The following is a 14,270-nucleotide window of genomic DNA, read 5'->3' as shown; positions in this document are numbered from 1 at the left end:
CAAGTCCCAGGAATAGTGTGCATGTACACACACACACACAAACACACACACAAACCCCACCTAGTACAAATGTAACCAAAGAGGCGAAAGATCTGTACAACAGAAATCATAAAGCACTAATGAAAAACTGAAGACACGAAAATGGAAAGGCATTTTGTATTTAAACAATGAAACTTTTGTTTACAATATCCATACCCACAAAGCATTTTACAGCTTCAATGCAATCTCTATCAAAATGTCATTCTTTACAGAGAAAACAAAAACAAAAATCTATGTATATGGAACAAACAAAACCCTGACGTAGCCAAAACCATCTTTACACGCAAGACAGGAGGTAGTACACCACGAACTCACCAGAACCAAACAGCAGAGACGGAGACAGTTCCGCGCGCGGGATCACCCCGAACCCACACCCAGCAGCGACTTTTCCTTCCGAGGTCAGTGAGAACACACGCACTGGAGACATCTGATCAACTGTGGACTCGGCAGTAGTGCACACCTAGAGTCCCGGCACTGCGAGGCTGAGGCGGACAGATGGTGAGGTGGAACTCCGCCCGGGCTCAGCAGCACACAGCGTTCAAAGTTTGAGGCAATCCTTCCTTTAAACGTTACATAATTTATCCTTGGATGGGACATCAGTGCAGAAGATGCTAGTTGTATTCTCAGTTAAATTGTAAAAAGATCAAAACAGCAAAACATAAAAATTTCAAACTAAAAAAAAAAATCTGACTTCTATTTAGGTGAGCTTGCTCCTACATATAAACAGGCAATTAAGGTATTTATTCATTCTCTTGATTTCAATACTTTGGTCTTAACAGAAATTAACTAATAGGGCACCAGGGACTTACCCCTGTAATCCTAGCTACTCATGAGGCTGACATCTGAGGATCACACTGTTTAAAGCCAGCCCAGGCAGGAAAAGTCTATGAGACTCAATCTCCAATTAAGCACAAAAGGAGAGATGGCAGTAGGGCTGTGGCTCAAGTGGTAACGCGCCAGCCTTGAGCAAAAACTCAAAGACAGCAGCCCTGCCCGCGGGTCAGGCACCAGAGCCAGCACGCACGCACGCGCACACACACAAAATAGTTAATACTTAATACATTCTCCATTTTTGCTAAAATAATGCTTTGCTAAACTGTCTCCAAGATGAATTATATGAATTTGGCCAAGAAATGTAAAGGTCAAAGGGTTAATATACAGGAAGTAGTTACAATGCCTATCTGTGCATCTTCTGCTTTTGAACTATTCCTTAACACCAGTAAGTTTTCTCTCTTCACGCTATGGTCTGTCGTCATCCGATTTTGCACGATCCTTGAACAATTATAGAGAAAAGTTTTCAGTAGATCTCCATTTCAAAAACCTATATACAACTGTTTGCATTGTTCTATTTTCCATTTAGCCAAAACATTTTATCAAGGGCCAAATTAAAAAAAAAAATCTAGAAACCTACTAACATTTGTTCCTGTGCAGGTATTCAAGACGCTTAGGCACCTTTTTTTTTTTTTTTTTTTTTTTTTTTAACATTTATGAGACTCTTTGGAGACAATGCCTATTAAAAAGTGAAAAATAGAAAATCTGATTAAAATGTCATTTGCTGCCTAAAAAGACATAATATATACATAAATACATAAACACACATCCAACCAGCCAGAGGAGAATTGCCATTAACAAAAATCCCTTTCTTGGTTACCACTATCAATTATTTTTAAATGTACATTTAAACCTTCTTTCTGGTTTATTACAAATAAATACACTTCCATTCTTTAAGGATCCAACAGAGTTCAAGAGAAAAATCTTATTAAGAGACATTACTTCATAAACTCGCTGTTGCATGAAGAAAAGTTAGGTCAACATTTAATTTCAAGGACAAAATTTAAAATTCCACTGTGGAGTTAATCTGGCAGCTCAGGAAACTAAAACTACAAAATGCCGCATGGAGAATGGAGCATGGAGAAACACACTGACACTTGCAGTATTTCCTCCTGGTTCTGTCACTTCTCAGAAGCCTCGCTCCTTTGCATGAGACAGCCCCTGTGACCTGGCCTGAAATCCTAGCTGTTCAGGAGGCTGAGATCTGAGGAAAGTCCTTCAAGTCAACCCCAGGAGAACCAACCCGAGATGCTCAGCCTCCACTTACACAGTGAAAAGCCAAAATTGAAAAGATTAGCTCAAGAGGTAGAGTGCCAGTACTACATAAGCTCTTAAACAGCCTCGTGTTGAATGACCCTCGTTATTACGTCACTGGCACGTCGTTTTGAACTCAGGGCCAGCTTTTTGCTGGGAATCTCCTGCCCGGGCTGGTCTAGAGGCCCAGCCTCCTGAGTCAGCCTGAGTAGCTAGGATGACGGCCATTGGCATCTGCCAAATGATCCTGCCGTGAGACCTTGCTCATATTTGAAGTGTTTGTGCATGTTCTTCACACCAGCGCACTGGGGGTGACAGGGACAAGGCGGTGGCGGGGGGAACGCGCCCCACCCAGTGTCACCCCAGGTGACACACAGGCCCCCTGACTCAGTGGCTGTAACAAAATACCTGACACAACCAAGATCAAGGAACTAATTTATTTTTTCACGTTAAAAAAAAACTAATCCAGACAGTGCCTCACTGCACGGCCCACATGGGCTCACCTGCTCCACACGCGCCCGCCTGGGCACATCTGAGTCTGAGTTTTCAGTCCCTGGTCCGTGTCTCCACGGACTCGGGACCCGCAGTGAGCCGAGACGTGACACACAACAGCGGGGAGAGACTCGTACGGGACAAAAAGAATTAAACAGGGACCAAGGGCCAGGGCCAACCTGGCACACCCATACCTACACACCCATAGAAGTTTCTAGAACCATGACCAGCTACTGGAGCTCAGACTCTAACCCCACCTATAACCCAGGCTTTCTAGAACACGTGCTCTCGTCTGAGCAACGCTGCGGGAAGGAGGCTTTCCCACATTTCTTACAGAACTTTCCCACGGTGACTGTGCATGGTTGAGCTGGCTCTCCTGCCTCATCACATGCTCGTGCACAGCGCCCTCCCCGGCAGGCCACATGCAGGCCGCTTTCCTGTGAGCAGGAGGAGGTCCCGGAGGGCTCAGGGGCCGGCCTGCTGGGTGTGCGTGCGCTCGTGGCGGCGCAGGTGGCTCTTGTGGAAGAAGTCCTTCCCGCACTGGGAGCACACGCACGGCTTGTGCTCGCTGTGCGTGCGCTCGTGGCGGCGCAGGTCCCCGAGGGAGAAGAAGGCCTTCCCGCACTGGTTGCAGGAGAAGGGCTTCTCGCCGGTGTGGATGCGGATGTGCACCTTGATGTAGCTGGCCGAGCTGAAGGCCTTCCCGCACTGCTTGCACACGAAGGGCTTCTCGCCCGTGTGCGTCTGCTCGTGCTTGCGGAAGTCGCTCCAGGCCGAGAAGGCCTTCCCGCACTGGTTGCAGATGAAGGGCCGCTCCCCGGTGTGCGTGCGCTCGTGCCGCTGCGCGTCGCTCAGGGAGAAGAAGCCCTTCCCGCACTGCTTGCACACGAAGGGCTTCTCCCCGGTGTGGATCCGCTCGTGGACCTTCACGTAGCTCTTGGAGCTGAAGGCCTTCCCGCACAGCTTGCACACGAAGCTCTTCTCGGCGTTGTGCGTGAGCATGTGGCGGCGCAGGTGGCTCACGTAGAAGAAGCCGATGCCGCACTGCTTGCACACGAAGGGCTTCTCCTCCGTGTGCGTGCGCTCGTGCACCTTGATGTAGCTGGCCGAGCTGAAGCACTTGCCGCAGTACTTGCAGATGAAGGGCTTGTCGCCGCTGTGCGTCTGCTCGTGCCGCTGCACGTCCCGGGTGGAGGCGAAGGCCTTGCCGCACTGCTTGCACTCGTACGGCTTCTCCCCGCTGTGCGTGCGCTCGTGCTTACGCACGTCGCTCCACGAGTAGAAGGCCTTCCCACACTGCTTGCACGCACAGGGCTTCACCCCGCTGTGCGTGCGCTCGTGGGACTTGACCACCCGCAGGGAGTAGAAGGCCTTCCCACACTGCTTGCACTCGAAAGGCTTCTCCCCCGTGTGGATGCGCTCGTGCGCGATGCACGAGGTGGACTGACTGAAGGTCTTGCCGCAGTGCTTGCACACATAGGGCCGCACGCCCATGTGGATGCGCTCGTGTCTCTGGAGGTAGATGGGGGAGCTGAAGCCCTTGCCGCACTGCTCACACACATAGCTCTTCTCCCCGCTGTGCGCGTGCACGTGCTTCTGCAGGTGGTTCAGGTAGAAGAAGCCCTTCCCGCACTGCTGGCACACGTACGGCTTCTCCCCGAAGTGCGTCCGCTCGTGGATCTTGATGTAGCTGGAGGAGCTGAACGCCTTCCCGCAGTACCTGCACACAAAGGGCTTGGCGCCCGTGTGCGTCTGCTCGTGGCGCTGCACATCCCGCAGAGACAGGAAGTCCTTCCCGCACAGCTTGCAGATGCACAGGTTCTCGCCCGTGTGGATGCGCTCGTGCATCTTGAAGTAGCTGGCCGAGCTGAAGCCCTTGCCGCACTCCTTGCACATGTAGGGCTTCTCCCCCGCAGGAGCCCTCTCGGGCACCTCGACTGAACTGGCCGGGCCGAAGGCTGCCTCGTACTCCTTGTACGCATGTGCGGCTTCGCCATAGCCCTGAGGCGCATACGGATTCTGCCCGGCAGCACTGGCAAAGGGCACACTCATCGACGAAGGGTCCACAAGGACTTCCGTGTACTCACAGGCCTCACCCGTGCCTGCGTCCACGTCCGCATCCACTGCAGGGGGCATCTGCGTGTCGCCTGCGTCCGAGGCAGAGGCGCTGATGAAAATGTCTTCAAAGGGAATCACTTCTTTATGCTCTGAGAGTCCCTCGACCACTTCATTTCTGGAAAGAAGCACGGTGTTGGCGTTTGGCAGTTAGATCACTCACCCGCGGGGAACAAATTTTATTCCCTCAGAACTTTTTCAATCATGAAGATGTGATGGGAACAGGTTGGGCTTTAGGGTAATGCCCCAGCCCTGCCTGCCACTCCACACGCAAAGCAGGACGAGCATTCTCCACGCTCATGGGCGCAAGTGAGGCCAACAAAATCCCCCTCCCACTCGCCATGCATGCCCACGCCCTGGAGTAATGGCTCGTAACATTCTTGAATGTTCTGCGTACATGGAACAGTCTATATTAAAACATCAGAAATGACTACCATGCTAGGGTTGCTGTTTTCAGACATGGATATGTTTTTACCTTTTTTTTTTTTTTTTGGGGGGGGGGGGTAGGTTGTGAAGCTTGGCCTGGGCGCTGTCCCTCAGCTCTTCAGCTCAAGGCGAGCGCTCTACCACTTGAGCCACAGCGCCACTTCCGGTTTTCTAGTGCTTTATTGGAGATAAGAGTCTCATGGACTTTCCTGCCTGGACTGGCTTTAAACTACGATCCTCAGATCTCAGCCTCCTGAGTAGCTAGGATTACAGGTGTGAGCCACTAGTGCCTGGTCCATTCTTCTATTTTTACTATTTTTTTTGCCAGTCCTGGGGCTTGAACTCAGGGCTTGGGTACTGTCCCTGAGCGTTTTTTGCTCAAAGCTAGCACTCTACCACTTGAAACACAGCTACGTTTAGTGGAGATGAAAAGTCTCAGGGTAGGGGCTGGGAAAGTGACTCAGTTAACAGAGCGCTTGCCTTGCATGCCTGAGGCCCTGGGTTCTATTCCTCAGCACCACATAAGCAAAAAGAAAAAAATCAGAAGTGGCGCTGTGGCTCAAGTGGTAGAGCGCTAGCCTTGAGCTGAAGAGCTGAGGGACAGCGCCCAGGCCGAGTTCAGGCCCCATGACCGGACCTAAAAAAAAAAAAAAAAAAGAAAAATCTCAGGGTAGCCGGGTACCTGTGGCTCAGATCTGTAATCCTCAAGAGGCTGAGACGTGAGGATCACGGTTCAAAGCTAGCCTGGGCAGGAAAGTCCATGAAACTCTCATCTCCAATAAACACTCAGAAAACGGGAAGTGGCGCTGTGGCTCAAGTGGTAGAGTGCTAACCTTGAGCTGAAGAGCTGAGGGACAGCACTCTAGGCCTAAAGTTCAAACGCCACAACTGACAAAAAAAAAAAAAAAAGGAAGAAAAGTCTCAGGGTCTTTCTTTTTTTGGGGGGTCCGGTAGTGGGGCCTGAACTCTGGGCCTGGGCACTGTCCCTCAGCTCTTCAGCTCAAGGTTAGCGCTCTACCACTTGAGCCACAGCGCCACTTCCGGCTTTTTCCTTTTTGCTTATGTGGTGCTGAGGAATCAAAACCAGGGCCTCAGGTATGCAAGGCAAGCGCTCTACCACTGAGCCACCTGCCCAGCCCCAAGTCTCAGGTCTTTCACGGGCAGGTTAGCTTCAAACTGGAACCCTCAGATCTCAGCCTTGGCAGCCAGGAGCCACGTAGTGAACCACCAGTGCTCTTAGGAGAACTGAGTCCAGTCCATTTGAACTTGAGCCTATTATCATGTCATGGTCTTGTTCTTAAATTCTACTAGGACTTTGATTCTCTGATTCTCATGAGTACAAATTACCTTAACTCCATGGCAGGATTTTTGTACTCGTCTTCCATGTTCTGGTCTTCTTGTGTTTTTCCTAAAATGCAGTCCCAGAAAAACACGATCACTATTACATAAAGAAACGACTAGGCTCTAGACAGGTTCCCAACTCCGTGTACAGCAGCAGGGATAAGGCGGGGGCCAGGCCCTCATCCGGCAAGGGGGGAGGTCCTTACCCACGGAGGCCAGGTTGCGGAAGGTCTCGCCCATCACGCTCCTGTACAGCTTCTGTTGGGCAGGGTCCAGCAGAGCCCACTCCTCCAGGGTGAAGTTGACAAACACATCATCGAAGGTCACAGACTCCTGAAAGGTCACAAGGGCATTTCAAGGAGGAAGGGTGCGATCACAGAACTGCAGATACAGACATACCTTCTAGATGTTACCATGTGGCTAAAGCACCTGCTGTCCACACTGCAGATACACAATGCTCAGTGCTGCAAAGAAAGTTCCCATCACGTGTTCTGAGATAGCATTCCTGGAAATGCTCAAGCACAAAGTTGGATACTGCCTGGCATCTGGAAAGTTCTGTGAGACAGACTTCACTAGACAAATTAAGAAGTGTGACTGGATGGTCCTGGTGTATGTGAACATGCTATTTCCTCGGACTAAGGTTCCTGCAGACCAAACCTCAAGAGTACGTAGACTCACAAGGGAGTGCACAGCCCTGTACAATGCTAGCTACTGGAGGCTGATGTCTGAGAAACCTGGGTTTTTGTTTTGGGGATTTTTTCTGGCTGGTCGTTCTCCCTGTACTCTTCAGCTCTATGATTGGAGCCACAGCACCACTTCCGGTTTTCTAGAGGTTTATTGGCGATAAGAGTGTCATGGACTTTCCTGCCCGAGCTGGCTTTGAACCATGATCCTCAGAGCTCAGCTTCCTGAGTAGCTAGGATTATTGGTATGATCCACCGGCACCTGACTGAAACCTGGGTTTTAGACATTTTTTCTTTCATCATAGCCAGGCCAGAAAGTCCATCTCCAAAATAACCAGACAATAGCCAGGCTGATGGTATGGCTAAAGCAACAGGGCACCAGCTAAGCAAGTACAGACCCCAAGATGTCTGAGATATAAAACTCCTCATTAAGCCATGTGGCTTATGCCTGTAATCCTACTTAGGAGGCTGAGATCTGAGGATCACGGGTCAAAGGTAGCCCAGCAAGATAGCCCTACGGCCAACCAAAAAACAAAACAAAACAAAACAAAAAAACCACCCAGAAGTGGTACTATGGCTCAAGAGGTAGAACACTAGCATTGAGCACAAAGCAGCTCAGGGACAGAGCCCAGGTCCTGAGTTGAAGGCCACAACTGACCCAATTTTTTTTTTAAAGGGAAGTAGAGGTGCAGCAGTCTTTAAGGAAGCTCTGTGACACAACCCAGGTCAGGAACAGAATAAAGAGGAAGAGACAGCCGTCCTGGAAGACCCCTCCTGGGAAGATCTCCCTTCTCTCAAGGGGGACTCTGGCCACCTCTACTACAGGAAGCCTCCAATGCCCTACTAGAATGACCTGCCATTCTTCTGGGTCAAAACAAAAGGAATTAGCTGGGTGCTGGTGGCTAACATATGTCATCCTAGCTATACAGGAAACTAAGATCTGAGGACTGCGGTTCAAAGCCTGCCCAGGCAGAAAAAGACTGTGAGACTCTCATCTCCAATTAAGCACCGGATAGCCAGAAGTGGCTCTGTGGTTCAAGTGATAGAGCGCTCACCTTGAGCTGTGAAGAGATCAGGAACAGCGCCTAGACCCAGAGTTTAAGCCCCATGACAAACAATAATAAAAAAAAATACAAAAGCCCGGTGCTGGTGGCTAACTACTCAGAAGGCTGGGATCTGAGAATCACGGTTTAAAGCCAGCTTTAAAGCAAGAAAGTCCGTGAGACTCTCATCACCAATAAACCACTAGAAAATCATAAGTGGTGCTGTGGTTCAAGCGGTAGAGCGTTCATCTTAAGCTGAAGAGCTGAGGGATAGCGCCCAAGCCTAGAGTTCAAGCCCCACAGCCCACAGAAAATGGGGGGAGGAGAAATCAACCATTAGGGTTGGATGCACAGCTCAGGTGGTAGAGCACCACCAATGAGCAAGAGTGCCAGACACCAAATTCAAGTCCCAGTCTTGGACAAAAATAATGATGATGATATAATAAAATTGGGTATGACCCTCTGCAAGTCAGACCTAACTGCAGCCCTTCATGAACACAGACTGTGAATGGTCCTACTTATCATCTACAAAATGGGGAAGGAAAGAAAGCAGGGCATTCCACAGTGAGCCAGAAGGAAATGTGGGCCCCTGCCAAGGGGGACGGCTGCCCACAAAGTACAACAGCCACAGCTAGAACTCTGACCCTAGGACAAGGAACAAGGGCTGCCAAGTCTACAATTCCTGAAACTCCACGCCCATGCTTCTGTAAGCAGGGTTTCTGAACCAGCAGGCAGTCTTCTGCAAAATGGGGTCATTGAGCCAAGAGCTGGTGAAATTACACCTGTAACCCTAGCCTTTGGGAGGCTGAGATCTGAGATTCAGGGTTCAAAGGCATCTGGGGCAGCAAAGTCCATGAGACTCTTCTCTCCAATAACCAACAGAAAGCTGCAATTGGAGCTGTGGCCCAAGAGGTAGAACACTAGCCTTGAATGAAAAAGCTCAGGGGCAGTGACTTCAAGGCCTAGAATCAGCACCAAAAACCAAACAAAAAACCCTTGTGAGAGTCCCTTCATAAGGCCAGGCGCCTCTCAGGCTGTGGTCAATGGAGTGTCTTGGCCCAGGAGTAGCTTCCCTCTGAAACAAGCCATGGGCATGCTCCCTGGGATCCTGTCACAACTCAGGACCAAAAGTGCCCCCTCTAGTGGAAACAAACAAGGAGAGAAGCATCTTGGTGAGGGCTGGCAGGCTGACTGCACCCACAGGCCACTAGCTCCTGTTAGCCCTGCTGACATTTATGGGAAGACTGAGGTCCTCTCTTCCAGAACAAAAAGGTCCTAAGTGATAACAGCCGCCCCTCCCCCCCATTAAAAAATTATCCCCAGGTTTTGATTACCTGAAAACATTCCAAATGACAACGGCCCAGCACCGCTTCCCATCATACAGGGCGCAGCCAGGACTCTGGTAGTCTGGCACTGACTACCACCTGCATTCCACCAGGAGGCCGCAAGTCCCAGAACCAACCATATGCAAAGACCCGAGGTTCAACTCAACTCTCACCGACTGGTAAGGAGCAGGCCATTTCTCTTTAATGACTTGTCCATCCAGGGGCTGGTGAGGAAGCAAGGGAGGCAACTCACCTGTGACAAATCCAACAGATTGTCGGAGAGCGGAGGCAAAGATTCATCCTGCAGCAAAAGAAGGGGGGAGAAGGCCAGGTTAGAGCAGACTGTGGGCCCTGACCACTCCTCCAGCCAGCCAGTCACAAGGAACCGATAGTGGATAAAGTGCACACTGAGTAAATTCCTTCTGTCCAGTGGAAGCCAAAGGGCACCTGTTCCTGTGAGCCATTGAGGACCCAGACTTGTTTCCCAGAGGACTGAGACAGACCCTGGTGCCCAAGGCATTCCTGGTTGTGGCGTGATGTGGTTCAAGGAGTTGCTTACTTTGCCTGGGAAGGGCAACACGTGGCACTGTGGGGATCTCTCCCCCCTCCTCCAAGCCCCCAGCCCCTCACCCACCCCTACAGGTGCAAAGCACTGCAGTGGCTTCGGACGTGACTGTGAGGACCCAGCCAGCAGTGGCACCGACACCTGTGTCAAAATGGGCACCCCAGGTCTACACGAGGCTCTCTCAGCCCATGGAGCCATAGCAAATGCATCACTTCATGCGTCGGTAGGAGTCTCAGCAGAAGTTCTCCTTTCTCTCACTGTCCAATGACAACTCCGTGCTCTTTTGTGATTGGCCTTGCAAAAGACACTAAGTTCCTCATTTGTTTTTAAAACACTACCCACAATCAGGGGAGCCAATGGGGAGCCTGAGCATCACCCCATCTGACATCACCTTTCAGGAACACTGAATTCTACCCACGAGGAACAGTTAAGGCCTTGCGGCGTGTTCAGTAAACGTCACGTCTCTCTTCAGGACCTAGGAAAGGCCCAATTTGTACCAAAGAAAATAGAACTGGTCAGGATAGGGTTCACTAGCCAGCTGGGTGGCGGCATTTCTTTCTTGCACCCTCTGAAAAGAGGACTCCTGAGGGTATCTCAAGTTTTTACCCTTAAGATCTTCCCAACTGAGGCAATGAGCACCATGGCCTCAGAAAAGCTGCTTGCTTCCATTCAGATCATTTGGCACACGCTGCCAGGAAGAGACCCAGGGACCGCTGCAGCGGGGGTCAGCCATCAGCCTTGGATCCCACGCAGGGATTATTCTCCAGGGGTAATAAGGCCTATCTTACCTTTCCAATCAACTGGGAGGGAAGGTGCTCTTTAGCCTAACCTCCTTGGTGTGGATTATGCTCATGGAAACACCTAGATGTCCAGATCTATAATAATAACAATAATAATGATGATGATAGAAAACAATGCCAAAAGATAGTAGCTCCGGTGCAGGTTTTCAGTTACAGTGACCTTGGGACCGGCCAGGGCCACTGTGGGGCAGGCCGCTGTATACAGGTCAGTGCGGTAGGCCCAGGTACTCACACACCTATCTTGATCCGCTCCATACACTGACCCAACAAGGAGATTTCTTGGTAAGTGTGCTTTTACCAACTAGAAGGGCCTTAGATCTATTCACAGCTAGTGCTGGAAGCACAGGTGTATACTCGAAGGAAAAATGTTACTTTCATATTAACATCATAGGAAAGGTCATGAATTACATATAATTCAAGCCTCTAGTCTAGTAGACAAGGTGGATGCTATGTATGGGTGCTGGGGTTCCTTTAAAAACAAGTTCCTGAAATGGCTGTGGTCACTTTAAGCCTCCGGTCCAGTTCCCTTGCTTTGGACCACACCTGCTGCGACTCCTTACTGACTTCATCAGGTGCCAGGTCACACTCCTACAGGGCTTTCAGCCTGTGCCGAAGGGCCTGAAGTCTTCCTAAATGACATCCATCCTGTGGGACAACAGTTCAGACAGCTGGTAACAGCCCCCCTCGCCCCTCCTAGAGATAGAGCAGGACCAGAGACTGGTCCCCAGATAGGTAAGAACTTCACATCTTCAGCCCCATCTCACCACCAAAATCGGTACAAAAACCGGGTGGGGCTAGCTCAGGCCTGTAATCCTAGCTACCCAGGTGGCTGAGATCTGAAGATAAGAGACCAATGCCAGCCTGGGCAGGAAAGTCTGAGAGACTCTTATCTCCACTTAACTACCTAGAAAAGCCGGAAGTGGAGTTGTGGTTCAACTGTTAAGAGCATTAGCTTGAGCAAAAAACTAAGGTTCTGTTCCCAGGCACTGAGTTCAAGCTCCAGAGTTAAGTTACAATCAAAATAAACTCCAGCCCTATCTGCACCTCCCCCGCCAGGTATCGGGATCCTGTTTCTCAGAAGTTGAGTCAGGTTAACTATAAGGAATGAATGCTGAAATCAAACCCATCTCCAAGCCTCCCCAACCCATGGGTTCTATCTCCTCCCTAGTACCTCCACGGTCACTCCTCCTTGGGGGTAATTAGTGATCAGTTTTCTGTTAGGACGTCTCTTCCTAGGGGTAGAAAAACTGCGGGTCAGTTCTAACCAAGCCGAGGCCCCGGCGAGGCGGAAGCCGGGCCCCGGCGCCACAAACCCCTCTGATGCTTTCGCGCATAAGCGCTGCATCTCATACATATAATTACATCCGAGGGCAGGCGACCGGCGCAGATCCTTTCCAAAAATCTGCTTAGTCACCGGCCCGTCCTTTCCCGGGGATCAGCCCACTTCCAGGCCCGCGAGCCCCTCCCCTGCCCCCAGGAGGCCGGGGGGGGGGGGATGGGGGGACGACTGACATTTTCTGCACTGCGGGGTCTGCTCCGGAGCCGCCGGGCCCCCGGAATGGTGGGTTTTCCCAGCCAACCCTTAAGCCTGCGAGGCGCCGGCGGCTCACGCCTGTAATCCCCAACTGCTCAGGAGACCAAGGTCCGAGCCCGGCAGGGAGGGCCCCGACGGGCGGGGCGGGGTGCGCGGCGGCGAAGCCCGGGGACCTTTTCCTTTTCTTCTTGAGTCGTCGGTGAACCGCCGAAAAGCAGCAAGGGGAGCCCTGGCGCAAGGGGCCGAGCACCAGCCTGGAGCGGGAAGGCGCGGAGACGGCGCCCAGGCCGCGAGTTCGAGCCCCGGCCCCCGCGCACGTCCCTTCTGCGTCTCCGGCGCCAGCCTGGGTGGGATCGCGCCGCCCTCAGAAGCTGGGGTGGCGTCTGGGGGACGGCTGGGGGGCGTCCCCACGCTGGGAGGGTCCCCCAAGGTCGCGGGGGTCCCCACGCTGAGAGGGTCCCCCAAGGTCTCGGGTGTCCCCACGCTGGGGGGGTCACCCAGGTCGCGGGGGGTGTCCCCACGCTGGGGGGGTCACCCAGGTCGCGGGGGGTGTCCCCACGCTGGGGGGGTCACCCAGGTCTCGGGTGTCCCCACGCTGGGGGGGTCACCCAGGTCGCGGGGGGTGTCCCCACGCTGGGGGGGTCACCCAGGTCGCGAGGGTCCCCACGCTGGGGGGCCCCCCAGGCCGCGGGCGGGCCCCAGGCGCCCGGCCGGGCCGGGCCTCCCCGCGCCGCCCGGACCCGCCGCGCCGCGGCCCGGGCCCCCGACCTCCCGCCCGCAGGCCGCGCCGCGGCTCCGGGGCCCCGGAGGCCGCCAGCCGCGCGGGCCGCGCGCGCCCGGGCCGCGGAAGCCCCGGCCGGCGCCCAGCGCAGCCGCTTCCGGCCGGCCCCAACGGCAAAGCTTCCCGCACTCTGGGCGCCGCCGGACCCCGCACTCACCATGTCGTCAGTCCGGGGTGTCCCAGCGCCCTCCTAACGGGGCCCCCCGCGAGCCTTTCACCTCAAACCACCGCGGAAATCGAGCCGACCCGGGAGGCCGCGCGACAACCGTTGTCGGGACGAGAAAATGGCGGCGGCGGAAAGGAAGATCCACCCACGTGGGACCGCCCCTTCCTCTTACAGGCTTCGCTGATTGGACGGGGTTACGGGATCGTTGCTTCCTGTGATTGGCTTCTGCGGCATGAGTGACAGGCGAGGCGCCCCGCCCCCGCACTTCCGGACGGAGAAGAGGGAAGTGACGCCCTTTACCACCATGGCCACCACCCCCCTCACACCCGCGCGCCTGACGACTTCTGAGAGTGCAGAATCGGATCCGCCGGGCGTAACCGTGTTTCCTCCTGGCTTTCCAGAGTCAAAGGGAGACAGACTTCTCCCTCACCACTGGCTTCTTCTTGCTTCTTCCTTCTGTAGATGCGATCACAGATTCTGCCAGGGAATTCAGACTCAGTGTCCCCACCCCACCCCCATAGGGCCCAACCCAGGCCTCAGGGAAGAAGGGGGGGCTTGGCACCCCCCCCACACACACACACCTCACCCCGGGCACTGGAAGGGCAGCGATGATCTGATGCAGGAATTTGAGAGGAAGCAGTTGGTTTCGGGGCCAAGGCTTTCTCATACTTTTTTCTCTTCAATGCCTTCATTTTCGGTCAAGAAAATCTGAAAACCTTCAAACAGAAGAATAGTTGTGGTTTGGGGGGGGGGAGGGAGGGAAGAGTGAGGTTGTTTTTGGCCAGTCCTGGGGCTTGAACTCAGGGCCTGGGTGCTGTTTTAAAGAGGACTGGGAAGGTGGCTGAGTAGTAGAGTGCTAGTCTTGAGCAAAAGAA

At 53.0% G+C, this 14,270-nt stretch overlaps 1 protein-coding gene across 2 annotated transcripts; it reads right to left on the bottom strand.

The window, feature by feature from the left end:
• Positions 1-142: 142 nt before the first annotated feature.
• LOC138810989 (zinc finger protein 878-like) lies at positions 143-13,580 on the bottom strand. Of its 2 annotated transcripts, XM_069998441.1 has the most exons (6): positions 12,427-12,583; positions 12,086-12,146; positions 9,803-9,850; positions 6,705-6,831; positions 6,505-6,565; positions 143-4,849 (listed from the first exon to the last, which is right to left on the bottom strand). In XM_069998441.1, coding segments are annotated over exons 1-6 (2,067 nt in total). In that variant the 5' UTR covers positions 12,429-12,583; the 3' UTR covers positions 143-3,081. The 2 variants fall into 2 exon arrangements, with proteins under 2 accessions (XP_069854542.1, XP_069854543.1); XM_069998442.1 differs by lacking the exons at positions 12,086-12,146; positions 12,427-12,583 and adding an exon at positions 13,387-13,580.
• Positions 13,581-14,270: the final 690 nt, after the last annotated feature.

Source organism: Dipodomys merriami, unplaced genomic scaffold, assembly GCF_024711535.1.
Source record: "Dipodomys merriami isolate MVZ:Mamm:240054 unplaced genomic scaffold, mDipMer1.0.p SCAF_519, whole genome shotgun sequence".
NCBI classification, from domain to species: domain Eukaryota; kingdom Metazoa; phylum Chordata; class Mammalia; order Rodentia; family Heteromyidae; genus Dipodomys; species Dipodomys merriami.
This window is presented reverse-complemented; position numbering and strand designations above follow the sequence as displayed.

What these genes read in the sequence shown, in the direction of transcription:
- LOC138810989 (XM_069998441.1), bottom strand. An exon ending in ATCTGTTGGATTTGTCACAG is followed by an intron (nt 6,832 to 9,802) that starts GTGAGTTGCCTC and finishes GTGACCTTTCAG; the next exon opens with GAGTCTGTGACCTTCGATGA. An exon ending in AATCCTGCCATGGAGTTAAG is followed by an intron (nt 4,850 to 6,504) that starts GTAATTTGTACT and finishes GCTTCTTTCCAG; the next exon opens with AAATGAAGTGGTCGAGGGAC.